This window comes from Centroberyx gerrardi, chromosome 13 (assembly GCF_048128805.1).
Source record: "Centroberyx gerrardi isolate f3 chromosome 13, fCenGer3.hap1.cur.20231027, whole genome shotgun sequence".
NCBI classification, from domain to species: domain Eukaryota; kingdom Metazoa; phylum Chordata; class Actinopteri; order Beryciformes; family Berycidae; genus Centroberyx; species Centroberyx gerrardi.
The window spans coordinates 12945800-12962042 of NC_136009.1; the positions used below are offsets into that span (position 1 = coordinate 12945800).

Genomic DNA, 16243 nt, shown 5'->3' on the forward strand with positions numbered 1-16243 from the left:
TCTTTCTTTCCAAATAGTTTATGATTGTACAGCATTGAATCACAGTCTCTATGACTACATACTTAAGGAAATATACTAGATGTCCATATATAAACAACATAGCCTAGAGGAGCTGCTGTAATCTGTAAAGGTGTGTGCTGTTGTGTCCCTGTGAAAATGAAACACTGTAAAATGAAATGCTTCCTTATTAACTATTTGGATGGAAAATAGACAGTAGCTTCTGTAAATATTCGCTGGGATTGGCTCACATCTACACTGCAGCAACATTGTGGGAAATAACCATTGCCTGCCGCTCTCCTCCTCTTCGGTAGATGGCGCCCCTCCGAGACAGGCTTGGATGAATTTGTGACGGCGCAGCTTCGTGTGCAACAAAGTCCCGAGCCTGGCAGCTAGTAGCGAGAAAACCGAGCCTGAGATTGTTTATCTTTCTTGCATTTCCAAGCTATTTCGCAGTCATTTCACAGCATTTAGCTGTGAAATGGAAGATTAATACATACAGGGACTAACACGGTTCAATCTTCGGACAATGTTTGGACCATTTGTGGAGGAAGCAAGGTGCTTTTGAATTGAAAAGCAGGCGTAGCGAGCTGGCGTAGAAAAGCTTCAAGACTCGGGCTACGCAGCGAGTCAGCTAGCCAGGGAGAGCCGGGAGGACCACGGCCCAGCCGCCCGCAGCGCCACGGGGAGTCGGGGCCCGAGAGGGAGCCTGCCAGGCCCGCGGCTTGATGCACCCTGCCTGCCTCGCTCCAGCCGCAGTCCGAGATGGGGGAGACCAAAATTATCTACCACCTCGACGACCAGGAAACACCCTATCTGGTGAAATTGTCCGTGCCAGCGGACAGAGTCACTCTTGCGGACTTCAAAAATGTCCTGAAGAAACCCAACTACAAGTTCTTCTTCAAATCTATGGACGATGACTTCGGGTAATGGGTTTATTTTGTCTAACAAACGACTTAGCATTCCACACCTTGGTTTGCCTAAACTTAGCTAGATTAGTTGTTAACCTTATCTGACTTGCTTGTCATCGGGTTTAACTTAACGTACCTAGCTGTCGAACAGTGGCTAACCTAGCTGCTTGTATTGCCGTTCCTTTGTTAGCTGCTAGCCTGTACTGTTAGCAAGCCAGTCTCTGGTTAGCGTCCCGACCCCAGTTGGGCCATTTGTTTACATTGCTTGTGTGGTTAGCTTATACGTCTTGTGTCTTGACTTTGCCTGGCAAAGTTTGGTATTTGATCGTTTCACAAACGCTACCAAAATTCCCAAAGGGTTCTTTAACTTGTTTCAGATAAAGGAATGACAGGAAGAGTTGACAACATCAGTAGTAGCTACTACTGTCAGTAGCTAGCTAACATATCGTATGCTAATAAGCTAATGTCAGAATGGAAACGGCCAGTCAGTCAGTCAGCAGGCCCCTGCTGTTGTTGTCTATTAGCCCCGAGGAATGCAGAGTTGGACACAGGAATGCCCTGTTCATCACTCTGGCAGCTTTATGAGCATGTCCTTTTGTGTTAAAACATGGCTGGAAAGTACTAGACCTTTTATGTTAAGCCAAACAGCTCCTTCTGTAACCCATATAAGTTATTTAAAAACAGACAAGAAAGGGGGGGAAGAAGGCTCTATTTTTCAAGCACTTCATCCAGGTTTCCTTCTTGTTTTTGGCTAAACTCAAACAAGGGTGGGGCAACAACTTCTGGACCTTTGCAAGTAGGACAGACATGTTTTGAACGGGCCCAAAGCTATTCATGTTGTGAATAGTGGTGTGATATTCTGTAAATAAACTATTGAAACCTTTAATTGGCCTCTTGAGACTGTTAGTATGCAACAGTGTGAGTAACCTGTTAGACAGGAATAGAGATCAGGGGCCATAGTTATGAAGACTCTCAAAGAAGGACTCACTGACCATCTCTGATCCTTCTTCTCTGGAAGGCAAGACTAATCCTGTCAGCACCAATAGTCTGTGGCACTTGGTAAAGGCATGTCAGACTTCCCCTGAATTTTGTGACAAGGTGGTGTACCATCTGATGCTTATCTTGAAGCAATCAATTCTAGATGATTGGAATTTTTATAAGGGATTGCTTCAAATTCATAAGGTTGAGCAGGACTTGTGTTAAATCATGTGGGGAAAACCCTGACACGAAGGATTATATACATATTCCCTGAACTAACTGATTTCAAAGTTGCTGTCTTGACAAATTCTCTAGGTCAGAGCGCTGGCAGACAGCCCTTGACAAGTGGTGATGTGGGATTCTCACCTTGGTATTCTGAGTTTGTGTTGGACAGTGTAATTGAGTCTAACTATTTTCCAAATCTTGTTTGCATCTTTTCTTAGTAAAGGAGATTGAAAGATCTCACATGGTAAACAAGCCAAATTCCACTGCTGCCTAATTTCCACTTGGTTAGATTGGAATGCTGGGTAATGTGCTGAGAGTTTAAAAAGTTTCTATCATGAATTGTTTGTTTTCTTTAAATATATTTAGCTTATTTATCTACATATTGTGTTTTATAATAGTCATCCATCAGCTGAGGCTGATGTGAGCTAGAGAGCACCAAGAGCATTCATGTCTTTGTAGGTAAGGCTTAGGGAGTTGGAATTTGGACATAAGCTATATGTCTAGGTTAACCTGCTTTCATGAAGTATGAACTATGAAAACAGGCAATATATGATTTTTTTTTTGGCATTTTTTGCCTTTATCAGATAGATGAAAGTGAAGAGAGACAGGAAGGATTGTGAGAGAGAGGGATGACATGCGACAAAGGTGCTGGGCTGGATTAAAATGCAGGACGTTGCGGTTACATGGTATGCACCTTAGACCACTGAACCACCAGGACATCCCAACAGCCAATATTTTGAGGCAGTAGACTTATGGTTAGGAATCTGTAGCCAGTAGTGTTTTCTCACTGTATACCTTTGTAGTGAACTATCCGCATTTATTTTCATTCCATATTGCCCATCTCCATTGCCTCTAAATGTAGCCCGTGTTTCATTGCCCTTAGAGTGCTTTTGTGTGCATGAGTGAGTAAAGGTTCACTGAATCAAAGCTTTGTCTTCCTTACAGGGTGGTAAAGGAGGAAATTTCTGACGACAACGCCAAGCTGCCCTGTTTTAATGGACGTGTGGTGTCATGGGTAAGCTCAAAATACATCCTGGAGGAATTTTGTTTGTGTTTTGTGTGTTTGTCTGTGTATGTGCTAATGTTGACTTGTGTTTAGTTTGCGTGTTTGTTTAAAAATTGATGTGTGTCTACATGCGTGTGTGCATGTTTAACAATGATTGCCATCTGTTGGCCAGTGACCACAATCATACTCTGTCCCTAGGGAGAGGCCCTATGCATCTGTGTGATAATATCATTAACAGATAATGATCTTAGTAATAACACACGCACTCTCCTCTTGTTCTTTTTCTTTTTTTTACGTTCTTTTGAAGTAATAGGTTGCATTGCTTATATAAACTCATTTCATATGATGTGCTGTCACACACACCAAACACCACACACAGCACACACACGTGTACATCCATGTACCAACTGACTCAGAGGCACAGAGCAATAATTCTCCTGTCGCCACAACATGGGAGACATCTGGTGCTTGTGCGCGGCCTCCCTTCCTCTCTCCTCTTCATTGAGATTGGATTAAGAGCAAGTGAAATCACAGGATAGGGGGAAAATACTTCTTAACAAAGAGCCTCACTGCACGCCGCCTAACAAGAAGATTGAATCACAGAGGGTGGGGGGAAGAAAGTGGAGGGAAGGAGAGAAAGAGTGTTTTGTGTCTCGATGCGAGCGGCTGATATATTGGGTTGATTGAGTGCAGTATGTTTAGATTTATGGGTTTTTTTCTATTTAGTTTGAGATTCATCAGTGCAATGGTATTGGTAGGTTTCTGAGTGTCTAATCCAGCGTGTTCGTCCTGCTTTGTGCCTGGGTTGTGGTCATTTTTATTAGTCTGTCTGGAGGTTTGGTTGGCTCTGTTTCAAAGACCATTCCTCTTCCTCTGTGTGTGAGTATGTGAGAGAGAGCAGGAACGCCTGTGAGTCTGTTTGTTATTCTGTAGGGGGGTATTGAAATTTTCCATGTACAATGAAATGTTATGTCTATTACAGTCTGTCCAATGTGTTTGTCTCCAGTGTTCATCTGTTGTTTCAATGACCTGACTGATTGCTCTCTGGGGCCTAAAGCCACTATCATCACATCACATCATATGGGGCCTGTGGCCTGTGTGTTGTGCTGGCCTGCCATATATTTTCAGCTGGCACAAACTGATTTTGTTCATCAAATAATTTTCGCCCCCTATCTCAGTGCACCTTAACTGGCCTGCAGCACAAATCAAACACACACCCTCCCCTTTTTGCACACCAAAGTAAACACCCTGCACTGCAAACAAGCAAACGAAGACAGCACAAACACAGCATATAGGCACAAACTGGAAAAAAAGAAAGGGTAAACGAAATGGGCAGTTGGGCTAATGATCTCAACGTGAAGCTTTTTTTCATTGCTCTTCTATATGTCCACTCACAAGAGTGTCGCTCTTGCTGTACATGTGATTCAGTTTGATATCCCTGCTGTGACCTGCCTGATGCACTCTAAGGTCTGATCAAATAAGTTTGCCTTATTTAAGTTCAATATAGGTAACCCACTATTTTTGTTGGTGGGATATGCCTCCATTTCTCTTTAGTAAGACTGACAAACACCTGTCTGTCTGTTTGTTTTCGTGCATTCACTCAGTCACGCTCGCTCGCTCATCTAACATGTCTGGGCTGCGCTCATTGACCCGCCCCGGAACCTGAATTGACTTATTATTGCATTTATTGTCCTGTGCTATGAGCATTCATATGGTGGCTCTGTGGTAGATAGCTTTTCTACAGTTTCTGGCTCTGTCTTTCTGACCTTTCCACCTGAATGTGTCTAACTTGGGGAATTCTTAAACCTTTTGAGGCTGTGATCCAAATGTAAAAAGCTCAGTCTTGCTCTGGAATCTGGTCTAGTGTAAACACACTAGTGCTCTGACCTGTCTGTCTGGTGCCCACTTGTTCCATGGTAAATAGTGTGTGCACGCTTGTCTTTCTGCCTGTTTATTCCTCTGTGCGTGTGTGTGTCTCATCTCTCTGACCTGTCTTTCTGTCTGTTTGCAGCTGGTTTCTGGAGACGGGGCCCACTCAGATGGAGGCTCGGTGGCGGACAGTTTAGAGCCGCCTCCCCCTCTGGAGAGGACCGGGGGCATCGGAGACTCCAGACCCCCTTCCTACCAGTCAGTACACTTGGAGAAGGCTGTGTATATGTGTGTGGTGTGTTTTTGTGTGTGTGTGTGTGTGTGTGTGTGTGAAAGAGAGAGATTGTGAGTGTGTGTGATATTGTTGCCAGGCATGCGCACCTTGTGTTTGGCTCTGTGCATGTGTCTTGAATGAACCTTTCTGTGCTGCCTAATAACCATAATAACAGAGGACACAACAAGTTGAATGGAAAAAGTGTGACACCCTGTGACTGCCTGAGGGGAAAAAAATCTTTTTCTACCCTTTGACATTTTTCTCCTTCCCATGTATCATTACGTTGTCTTTCCTCTGCAGAGTAATCAATCATTTCAATCTTTCACATAGTTGAGAGCTTTTCAATTGACTTGGAAATTGCACAGTTAATTTGTCTTTTTCATACTGTTTTCAAACGTTTAGCTGGATTGCTGAATATTTTTTGCTGAAAAGAAATGAAAGCTATTCCCGGTTGTCACAGTTGTAAATGTAATATGATTAGTCAACACATAAAACAAGGTGTATAGAAGTCAATCATAGTAATGAAACAGAAATGCTCACCAGACTGGAACAAATCAACCAACACTGCATAATTGCAGCTTCTGCAAAGAGTATTCAAATACAGTGTGCAAGCTGTGCACATCCTTAGCCTATACCCACTTCTCTGACTCAAGACAGTTATTGTGATAAGAAGAAGCATATAATATAGAAACATTTGTTTTAATGGTTGTTAAATTAACTTAACTACTCTGCTGATAATGCAGTGTGAGGGCAGCAATCGAGACAGAATATTATCTCTCTTTAACAATGTCTTTCTCTCCCTGCTCTCCCTCTGCACCCTCTGTCTCTGCAGTGGGAAAGCAGCAAGCGGTCGGGACACTCTGGACAATGACACAGAGACGGGCTCCATGGTGTCGCAGAGGAGAGAGAGGGAGAGGCCGCGTCGAAAACACAACAACGACCACGGTCAGAAAGCTGCTCACTGCATTGTTCTGTATTATATTCTCTCTCACTGTCATGCTATCTATCAGTTTTATTACACATCATTCACAGCTCACTACTTTTATATATTTCGTGGATTAAAGTCCTGTGTTTCCCATACATGGATTTGTTTGTTGCAGCACAGCGCAATATTATACAGGCTCACCACAAATGGGTTTCCTAAAATGGCACAAATTAAAAACTGTTGTGTGCACACAGTCCTTTCTGCAACCCGACTCCTTATACCTACCCAGCCTGGCTGCTACCATCACAAAGTATCTAGGAACCTGTAGTTAGGTTTGTGCTGAGGTTGGATGACCATGGTTTGTGTCACAACACGACCATTTGCGGTGGAAAGCTGGGTTTTCACGTTGTCAAAATAACTGCTTTACAGTACAGTTTGTGGCACTGATGTATAGTTTTTTATGGGTATGCTAAAGGGATTGTGGGAGTTGTGGGAGTATTTGCAGCTACGGTGTGAAGATTCATAGTTAATAATCTGACTTTTACTTTTTATGAATTAGTCACTGCTCAATAAGGTACAGACATGATTTGAAGAAAATTATTTACCTTAACTGTTTTAAACTAACATTTTTCTTTTTTTTCTCCACGTTTTCAAGCTTTTCGGACACAATACTTCTTTTCATTTTTAATGGAGCTCCTTTTTTCCTGTTTTTTTTTTTGTCTCACCCATATGTCCTGGTTTCATGTGTCACCCTGATCTCCACCCTGTCCCCCTGCAGGTGGAAGGCAGAATGGCTACTCGTCGCGGGCGGTGGGCCGCGGTGGCGCCGAGTACGACAGCTGCTCCTCCTTCATGAGCAGCGAGCTGGAGTCTACTTCCTGCTTCGATTCAGAGGATGACGACGCCACCAGCAGGTCAGACGCACTGTGCAGCTCTCCAACTTCTTCGTAATTGCAACTCCCCAAAAAGAAAAGGCGTTTGGCTGGAGGACTACCTCTGGAATTACAGTTGATGGGTTTTGGCACAGAATGGTACAATACAGCCTAATCGCTGGATGGTTTTTGTGGCTACCCCCTGGGTTCCCCACAAGGAGCCTTAAGAGTATTTGCACCCCACTTTTAGAGGCACTGCTGTTCTCAGCATCCTGACACAGCACTAACAGGTCTGGATAAAAGCTTCATCAGCATCTGGGTTTCTACCACAGGAGGAAATGGATTTCTGCCTGAACAATATTTCTGTGTCTTGGCGCCAAGTGATGATTAGTCAGTCGGGTCATAGCTTCAAGTAAACTAAACGTGCTTTAGATGCTTATAAACAGTTAAAAACCTATGTTGGTGACTTTAAGTTCAGTTTGTGCTGTTGGTAAATTCACTTTAAAAGTGCAATAAAATCATTCAAATATCTTTGCCTTCATTTTCACAAGAAATACTGGTTTTCTGCACCCACATTTTCACTACGTCTAGATCCTGTCTTTATAACTGTGGGTGTATCCTTTCTGTTCACAACAGAGCTTTGATTGACAAGTTGACGGCCAATCACACACTAGAGGTGATCACGCATGTAAATTGTAAACAGTGTTGGACAGGTGCTAGCAACCGAAACACTAGCCTATGAAAGCTAACATTACCTGTCAATAAAAAGCGATTGCTTTTGCAGATTGTTGCTTATTTGAGTTGATTGAGGGAATGGCATCAACCTACCAAACTTGGTAAACCCTGTGGAGTTTTGAGTAAAATTCAGAACGCAGTCCGCTGCATAGGGACGCTGAACAGAGCAGTCCAATACTTGTCAATAAAATAGCCACGCTCACTGTAAATTTTCCTCTTGGGCTTTGTGCAGATTGACAGCCTGGTATTATACAATGACAACAATCTGCCATGCTTGATTAGTGATTTTGGCATTTCAACAGCTCAAAAGTAACATCTAGCTAGCAACCACAACAGACCGGTTACACTCGCACAGTGAGAATGAGGGTGGTGCGTTGCTGGGATTAGGAAAGATGGGATAGGAAAAAATGCAACCAATGATATTTACTGTAATTCTTGGCCTAAAATACATGAAGAATTTCACCCAGTTCTAAGCTGTTGATGGTTGCTGTTGAAGCTATTTAAAATATCACAAACCCTGGTTTTCAACTTTTTTGATGGATTGGGCCCTTAAAGCTGGTCCTGGCCAGTCCAAGCCTCACTTTGTTCCAATATGGAAACAGTGGTTGATGCGCTTCTTATTAAGTAGGTAATAGTAAGGATGATTTGATGTTTAGATATGTTAACTTGTGGAAAAACATATCTCGGTTTCCATCCAAGTGTTTTAATGTGAATTATGATCTCTCAGAGTTTCTATGCTTGCTTGAGGCAGCAAAGATTTGTCGATAAAGAAATTATGCTGTGTAAACCCACTCATCAATTAAATGATGACATCTGACAGAGGACAGAAAGTCCCAGAAATGTCATACGCTCTGTTGCTCCCATGTTTAAGTCTCTGTCATGATTGTTTGGCCGTTCTTGTGTTAAAATATTGTCAAGTGTGTAATTAAATGGCTACGGTTTCTCTCCCTTCTCATTTTCAGGTTTAGCAGCTCCACTGAGCAGAGCTCCTCTCGTCTGATGAGACGACACCGCCGTCGCCGACGGAAACCCAAGACCTCCAATATGGACAGGGTAAGACCACACACACGTGCACATACAGACAGCTAGATCAGCTGATGATAATTTATTCTTTCTCAAAAATTTTATTATATCCATTATTATATATTTTACATATTTACATATTTACATATTTTGTTCTTGTGTGCTCCAGTCCTCGTCATTCAGCAGCATCACAGACTCCACCATGTCTCTGAACATCATCACCGTCACTCTCAACATGGGTAAGTGGGTAACTTGGCCACATTAAAACTTCTCTGAATTCCACTTGGATTTGTTGGACTAAACAGAGCCTGCTGTTTCTTTTTCTGAATATGGACAGTCTCCAATCAATCCCATGTACAGTCACACACTGTGTGCATTTATTGTTGTTTGAGTCAAAGACTTTTCACGAGATAGTAAAACAAATTCATGCAAATGATTTGTTGCTTATCGAGGCAGGTGGTGAACCTAATTCCTGTCAGTACTCCCTTATCTGAACTAATAATGCACTCATTAGTACACTTCTCTCATCTCTACTCCACAGAGAAATACAACTTCCTTGGCATCAGTATTGTGGGCCAGAGTAATGAGAGGGGAGACGGAGGAATCTACATTGGCTCCATCATGAAGGGAGGAGCTGTGGCCGCAGACGGACGCATAGAGCCTGGAGACATGCTGCTGCAGGTGTGTGCGTGTGTGTGTGTGTGTGTGTGTGTGTGTGTGTGAGAGAGAGCGAGAGAGAGAGGAGGAAAAGGTTTGTGGTGTTGCATACCTGGGACTCGGACCAGGAAAGTGTGTGTGGGTAGGTGCATGTTGTGTTTGCGTTTAGTGCCAGCACCTGCAGCGAAGTGAAATGACTCGGTAGTGCGAGACTAATCAAAGGTTTTTCTATCCAGATGGCATTGTGTAACCCTATTGAAATAATAATGTTTGTGAACAGTTTGAAAACAGACTTGTATTTTCAGTTGTAATGTGCTTAAGAGCCTATGTGACTGTCAAATTCTAGATTATACTTGTTCCCTATAAGAAACTACTTAATATCAAGTCCATCGTATATTGTGGTGATCTGAATTTTTGGTAAATCGAATCATATTGTTGGTCAAGCATATGATTAGAGCCTGAGAGATTGTAATGTATTTTTCTGTCCCTGTAGGTGAATGACATCAACTTTGAGAACATGAGCAATGATGACGCAGTCCGAGTACTGAGGGACATAGTACACAAGCCAGGGTGAGAGGCACATAGGCATTTGCTCACACACACACACACACACACAAAATCTGCATGAGTAGCCATGCATTCATGCAAAGGGTATCTTCACAGGTTCTTCAACAGCAATAAAATAAAAGTCATACCATAAAACACAGGTGCAAATCAAGCAACTTAACGGAACCCTAGTAAAGGTTAAGCTGGGTCTATTCTGTGTGTTTTTAGCTCGGTGTTAACAGTCTGTGTGTAAACTCCGTCTTTGTGTTTATTACCAGCCCCATTACCCTGACTGTAGCCAAGTGCTGGGACCCCAACCCTCGTAGCTGCTTCGCTCTGCCCAGGAGTGAGTATTCCTTTGTTTGTCTCTCTGTCTCCCTCTCTGAGCATGTTGCATTTTAAACTAAATACCTCATTGCAAAGATATGCAGCTGTCTGATTAAAAAATGTCAAACCCCTCTGCACCACCCTCTGTTTCATCCACCAGGTGAGCCAATCCGGCCCATTGACCCTGCTGCGTGGGTGTCCCACACGGCGGCTATGACGGGGGTGTATCCTGCGTACGGCATGAGCCCCTCCATGAGCACCGTCACCTCCACCAGCTCCTCCATCAGCAGCTCCATCCCTGAGACTGAGCGTGAGTCACACCACCCACAGCATCTGCCTATTAGTATGTCTCAGTGTCTAGGTCCAGACTCAAGGCACATTTATTCAACACAGCCTACAGCCTTCCTTAACTCTCAGCCAGTTACGTTTCGTGTAGACTGTCCTGGTGTTGCCCAGTACTACTGAGTTCACAATGTGCTTGTCCTGTCTTTTCATCTTTTCATTCCTTCTTTTTTCATCTGTTTTATGTGCTTTGTTTTCTGTAGCACTTTGTGACAGCTTGTTTGTTAAAAGTGTTCTATAAATTAACTTGACTTGAAACTGTCACACAATGAAGGTAAGAGACATATAGTGCAGTAGGGATGTGGTATTTCACGATTTCACATTTTTTGAACTCCCACTTCTCTAAAAAGAAATCTCTCATCCCCAAAAAAGGTGCAGAGATACAGTCGTGCAGAGACAGCCCAGATATCAGTATCTTATATGTTAGTATGTGGTATGTGTTAGTAAATCTTACGGTTAAGAGTGGCCCTGCCCTTTCACTGCATTCCAGAGACTAGTCACAGCTCCAGCCATAACTGTGTTTAGCCTCACAGTCTCCATCTGCTCAATAACTCTCTCGTCAAAACTGAGCCATAACTCTCAACTCTCATCTTCCCTGTAATCTTTTGGAAGCACAGGGATTTTTTTCTTTCTTTCTGTTGAAGAATCCGCTCTTTCTCTGCACACGTTTCTCATTCACGGCAAATGGATAAGATTCAATTTTCGATAGAATTTCCTGTTCAGGCAGAATATAAATTTCACTTGATCACATCCCTTAATATAATCAGGGCTGTTGCTGGGGTGTTGTCAAGACCGGCTCAGTTTGAGTCCAAGACAAATGAAGACCATGGCTAGTCCATGAGTCATGATCAAGACCAAACAGCAGTCGAATTATAGTCCAGACCAAAGGAAACCTAATATTATTTGAGACAAATTCCAAAACGGAGCACACTCTTTCAAAGTTGTCATGATAACAGTACCCAGCTGTGCTTTCATAAAAAAAATGCAGAGAAAAACCCCCCAGAATAAATCTCGAAATTTTCACATAGTTGTGTGAGATTAATTCCATAGGCTTTAAGAAGGATTCCATGGCATGAAACAGAAATATCTTAGACAAGTTTGGTCAGATACAAGACCAAGAGACATTCAGCATGTTTGAGACAGACCGGACCTGAATACTACAACTCTGACAGTAGGATCTGGCTTGGGTCCTGTGGTAACTTGTTGTCTGTGTCTCCTCTAATCTCCCCCAGGATTCGATGACTTCCACCTTTCCATCCACAGTGACATGGCAACGGTTGCTAAGGCCATGGCCTCCCCAGAGTCGGGTCTGGAGGTGCGGGACAGGATGTGGCTCAAGATCACCATCGCTAATGCCTTTATTGGTACGCTTTCTATCATTTATCAAAGCACCGGGCATGGTTGAGCTTTTGTTGAGATATTTCCTTCATCAGTATGCTCACCCCTCGCTTGCTGTCCTGTTGCCATGGTTACATTTGTATTTTTTTCAGTGTGACTTTTATCATCCAATCATGCCAGGACAAATAAATTGGGCAGAATCACAATGCGAGCAAAATCCATTTGGGAACATTCAAACCTGCCTAGTTTATGTGTCCTGGTGTAACTGGGCGATGGAAGTCATATTGAAAAATACAACCGGCAATAATCGATTTGAAAGTCTGTATAAATTACTATCTCTGTCACATTATACGAGGCATGTCTTTTTTATTTGCTCAGTCCAGTGTGTGAATGTGTGTGCCTCTTAGATCAGCTGAGAATTGTTCGCTGTTTGGTTTCTTCTAGCCACAAGTCATTACCAGTTTTATGATTTTAATCTAATTGGAGGAATTGAATGATGGTTAATGCAACAATCTATTAATACAGTTTGTCTTTATTGTTCCTTGTAGCGTATTATAGTAATAGGATTTCCTTTGCACCGTCAATAAATCATTTTTAAGTAATGAAACACCTGGACAAGTAACGGATTTTATCTTTTATTTAATTTGTTTATTGTCATGTAAATTTGTTCTTTATGTTTTTCGGCTGCCAAGTGCTTAACGTCAGTTTGGCTGCTGACCTGGGTACCTTGATGGACTCATAAACTAAATTTCCTTTTAATAGCCTCCAGTGATAGTTGTTGCTAGCCAAAACAAAACTCTGGACATTGAAATCGGCGATGCAATGAAAAATGTCAAATCTGAATATAGACAAGTTCAGTTTATCATCGTGAAAATTATGCTGTCATGGAAAAGTAAAAATCACGTAAAAGTCACAGAATGTGATTAGCAAAATGTGATTGAGCTACCTTAAATATTTGTGTGTCTCTTTATCTCTTCAGGTTCTGACGTGGTGGACTGGCTGTTCCACCATGTGGAGGGGTTCTCGGATCGCCGCGAGGCTCGAAAGTACGCCAGCAACCTGCTGAAGGCCGGCTACATCCGACACACCGTCAACAAGATCACCTTCTCCGAACAGTGCTACTACATCTTCGGAGACCTCTGTGGCAGTAAGTGGACACACTTTGGTTAGCCGAATGAAAGTTATGTCAGATGTCACTATAAATGTCTTATATTTTACTAATGTTTCTCCCTCTACCCCCATAGACATGACCCACCTCTCCCTTCATGACCATGACGGTTCCAGCGGGGGTGCTTCAGATCAGGACACCCTCCCCCCTCTGCCCCACCCCGGGGCGGCCCCCTGGCCCATGGCCCTGCCCTACCAGTTCCCCATCCCACACCCCTACAACCCCCAGCCCCCTCATGACCTGCCCCAGCCCTTCCTTGGTGGGGTGGGCGCCGGCAGCGCAGGAAGCCAGCACAGCGGTGAGTGCAGCCTATATAAATATATATATATCATATCAACAATATATTCAACATATATGCAGAAACAATGAATATGGTTTTAGTGAGAAAAAATCTAAAACGATATTCATTATTGTTAAAAGCAGAAAATGTGCTATCTAAGCTCATGTGTTCTTAAGAACTTCGCCCCGTGACTCATGCACTGAAGCTGTGTGTGTGATAATAAAATAAAAATCCTTTAATTCCCTTTGGTAACGGCTAAGCCTTCTGGCCTAGGAAAGACAGTGAATATACATGGACCCTGTCTGCATTAGTCATGCTGCTTTCCTCAGTCTCCCACAAACTGGGTCTGTGCCGCTTGCGTCATTTCACTGGCACTCAGATGGGAGTGTACAGCTCATGTAGATCAGTCAGATTAAATTAATGGTATAAAACAAAATGTGTCAGTAAATAACGCCATGTCGTACTTACACTACCAGTCAAAAGTTTGGCCATACACATTTTTCTTTATTTTTACTATTTTTCACATTTTAGAATAATAGTAAAGACATCAAAACTATGAAATAACACAAATGTAATTATGCAGTGAAACAAATCAAATCTTGTATTTTAGATTCTTTAAAGTAGCCGCCCTTTGCCTTGATGGAAAGGCAAAGGCTTTGGAAAGAAATTTATCAACTTCACTATTTATATTTGTCTAAGAAACAAATTTCAAGCATTTAAGCATAAGCCTTTAGATCAAAATGGCTTTAAGATAATGAAAAACATAATGCATTCAATCAGGTGTGTCCAAACTTTGACTGGTAGTGTACATAATATACACTTGGTGATGTGCAAAGATCATCTAACAACCCTGCCCCCCCTCTCTCTCTGTCCACAGGAAGCAGTGGTTCTAACTGCAGTAAGAACGAGGGTCGCAAGTCCGGCGGCAGCGGCAGCGAATCGGAGATCAGGAGCCACCGGGCCCCAAGCGAGCGCTCGCTGGCACCCCCTAGTGAGCGAAGTGTCCGTAGCTCCATCAGCCACCGCAGTTCCCACTCCATTGCCTACGGCCCCGGCCTCGTCTACGGCCCCCCTGGCCTGCCCCCCCAGCCCCCGCACCTGCCCACGGCCGCCCCCGGTGCCCCGCCGGGCCGGGAGCTCGCCACTGTGCCCCCCGAGCTCACCGCCTCCCGCCAGTCCCTGCGTATGGCTGTGGGAAACCCCGGGGAATTCTTTGTTGACGTGATGTGACGCAGGTCGTAGGCCAATCACAGAAAAGCAGATTGGGCTTTCTGTTGTCGTTGTAGTGCTGAGAAGGACAGTATGACAGGACAGGAGGGAGGGAAGATTGCAGAAGCCGTAACTTAATGGCTTGATTCCAGTTCTTAAGATCAGAAATGGAACCAAGCCTATTATCTTTGCTGAGCGAAAAATTTTCCTCCTCTCTTGCGCTTTTCTTCCTAGTAGTAGTGGCCATACTTTCTTCAGTGAAGAAACCCCCTCCCTCAAGATGGAACCAAAGCGCCTTTCTCAGTTTCCCCTCCCTGGCGGGGAAAAGTTTGTGTCAGGACAAAGAACAAGGGAGGGAGGGAGGCAGGGGGGACCGCCGGCTGGGGAAGATGACTCGGCGCTTTTCTACGTGGATGTTTTTCATTTGTTCTTCTCTTCACTTTCCTTCTCTACTCTCCTTATCTTAACGTTCTGTCCTCCCCCACCCCTGCCCACCGCAGAGGAACCAGGGGAGGGAAGTTGAAACTGAGAGAGAAAAGCCTCTTCCCTCCTTCCTTTTTTTTCCACTCCCTCGCTGACCTCTAACAACAGATCATGTGGGGGGGGGGAAAAACAAAGTGAAAGAAAGCTGAAATGAACACTAACTGTTAACCTTATTCAGACTTTTTAAATGTTTGCTTGACTTAAGAGAGAAAGAAATGGAAAAAGTTGTATGTAGTGCAAGAGAATCGAGGTCCTTCTTTCTGTAAGAATGCATTTGTTTTATTATATACGTAGCAGGTCACAAAATAGTTTCATTTTTCAACACTAAACATGAGCATACAGCTTCAAGAGTCATTTTTAAACTACATAACTGCATTTTCATCTGTTAACCAGAGCATTTTCAGTCTCTGTCTTGTGATAATGTATAGTGGAAAAAATTTCTTACCATGTCTTTCACACTACTCTTTTATCAAGGAAAAAATGTCTTTTTATTTATAAATATAGTTTTATGACTTAACTTTGTCGTTCTGTGTTTTACTCTTGAGTGTGTGTGTGTGTGTGTGTGTGTGTGTGTGTGTGTGTGTGTGTGCACATGTCTGACAGGCGGAAATTTGCAACCTGTTTTTTTTCAGTGTGCTTGAGGTCATATTTGCGCTTAAAAGCAGAGAATCCCAGACCATCCAAGAGAAGGAATGTGAAGGTTAGGCAATCTGGTGCGCAGATGTGTGTGTGTGGGCTGTGTGTGTGTGGTTGTGTGCAAGCAGATCAACCTGTGCACATTTTTATCTGCCTCAGAACTGAATGACCCTATGCAAAATGTTCTTTGCGGGCCAGAAAAAAAACAGCCCTCCTGCAGAGTGTGGATCTGATTCAACTGGAACAAATTAAAGTTGTTACACATTAACTCAGAGGGACTCTATGCAGGATGGGATAAAACAAGACCATCTGCATAATTTAAAGGATAAACATTTAGTGAGATATTTTATTGATCCCCACAGGGAAATTCCTTTTCACTTGGCCCTCTTCACTATATATCTATGCTCTTCACTGGGAGGTCAGAGTGCAGGGTCAGTTAGCT

At 43.2% G+C, this 16243-nt stretch overlaps 1 protein-coding gene across 2 annotated transcripts; it reads left to right on the plus strand.

Moving 5' to 3' along the window:
* The first annotated feature begins 379 nt into the window (after positions 1-379).
* LOC139929235 (segment polarity protein dishevelled homolog DVL-3-like) lies at positions 380-15636 on the plus strand. Of its 2 annotated transcripts, none has more exons than XM_071922071.2 (15): positions 380-923; positions 3057-3126; positions 5129-5244; positions 6093-6205; positions 6964-7099; positions 8755-8845; positions 8985-9054; positions 9357-9496; positions 9966-10042; positions 10297-10364; positions 10506-10655; positions 11920-12051; positions 13005-13172; positions 13270-13491; positions 14351-15636. In XM_071922071.2, the coding sequence occupies exons 1-15, from the start codon at positions 763-765 to the stop codon at positions 14701-14703; spliced, it is 2067 nt and encodes a 688-aa protein (XP_071778172.1). In that variant the 5' UTR covers positions 380-762; the 3' UTR covers positions 14704-15636. The 2 variants fall into 2 exon arrangements, with proteins under 2 accessions (XP_071778172.1, XP_071778174.1); XM_071922073.2 differs by lacking the exon at positions 380-923 and adding an exon at positions 2732-2797.
* The last annotated feature ends 607 nt before the right edge of the window (positions 15637-16243 follow it).

Bases quoted from the DNA above. Each gene is read 5' to 3' on its own strand.
- LOC139929235 (XM_071922071.2), top strand. From the start codon at position 763: ATGGGGGAGACCAAAATTATCTACCACCTCGACGACCAGGAAACACCC. The intron at 9,055-9,356 runs GTAAGTGGGTAA...TCTACTCCACAG, and splicing joins CACCGTCACTCTCAACATGG to AGAAATACAACTTCCTTGGC. The intron at 13,492-14,350 runs GTGAGTGCAGCC...CTCTGTCCACAG, and splicing joins CGCAGGAAGCCAGCACAGCG to GAAGCAGTGGTTCTAACTGC.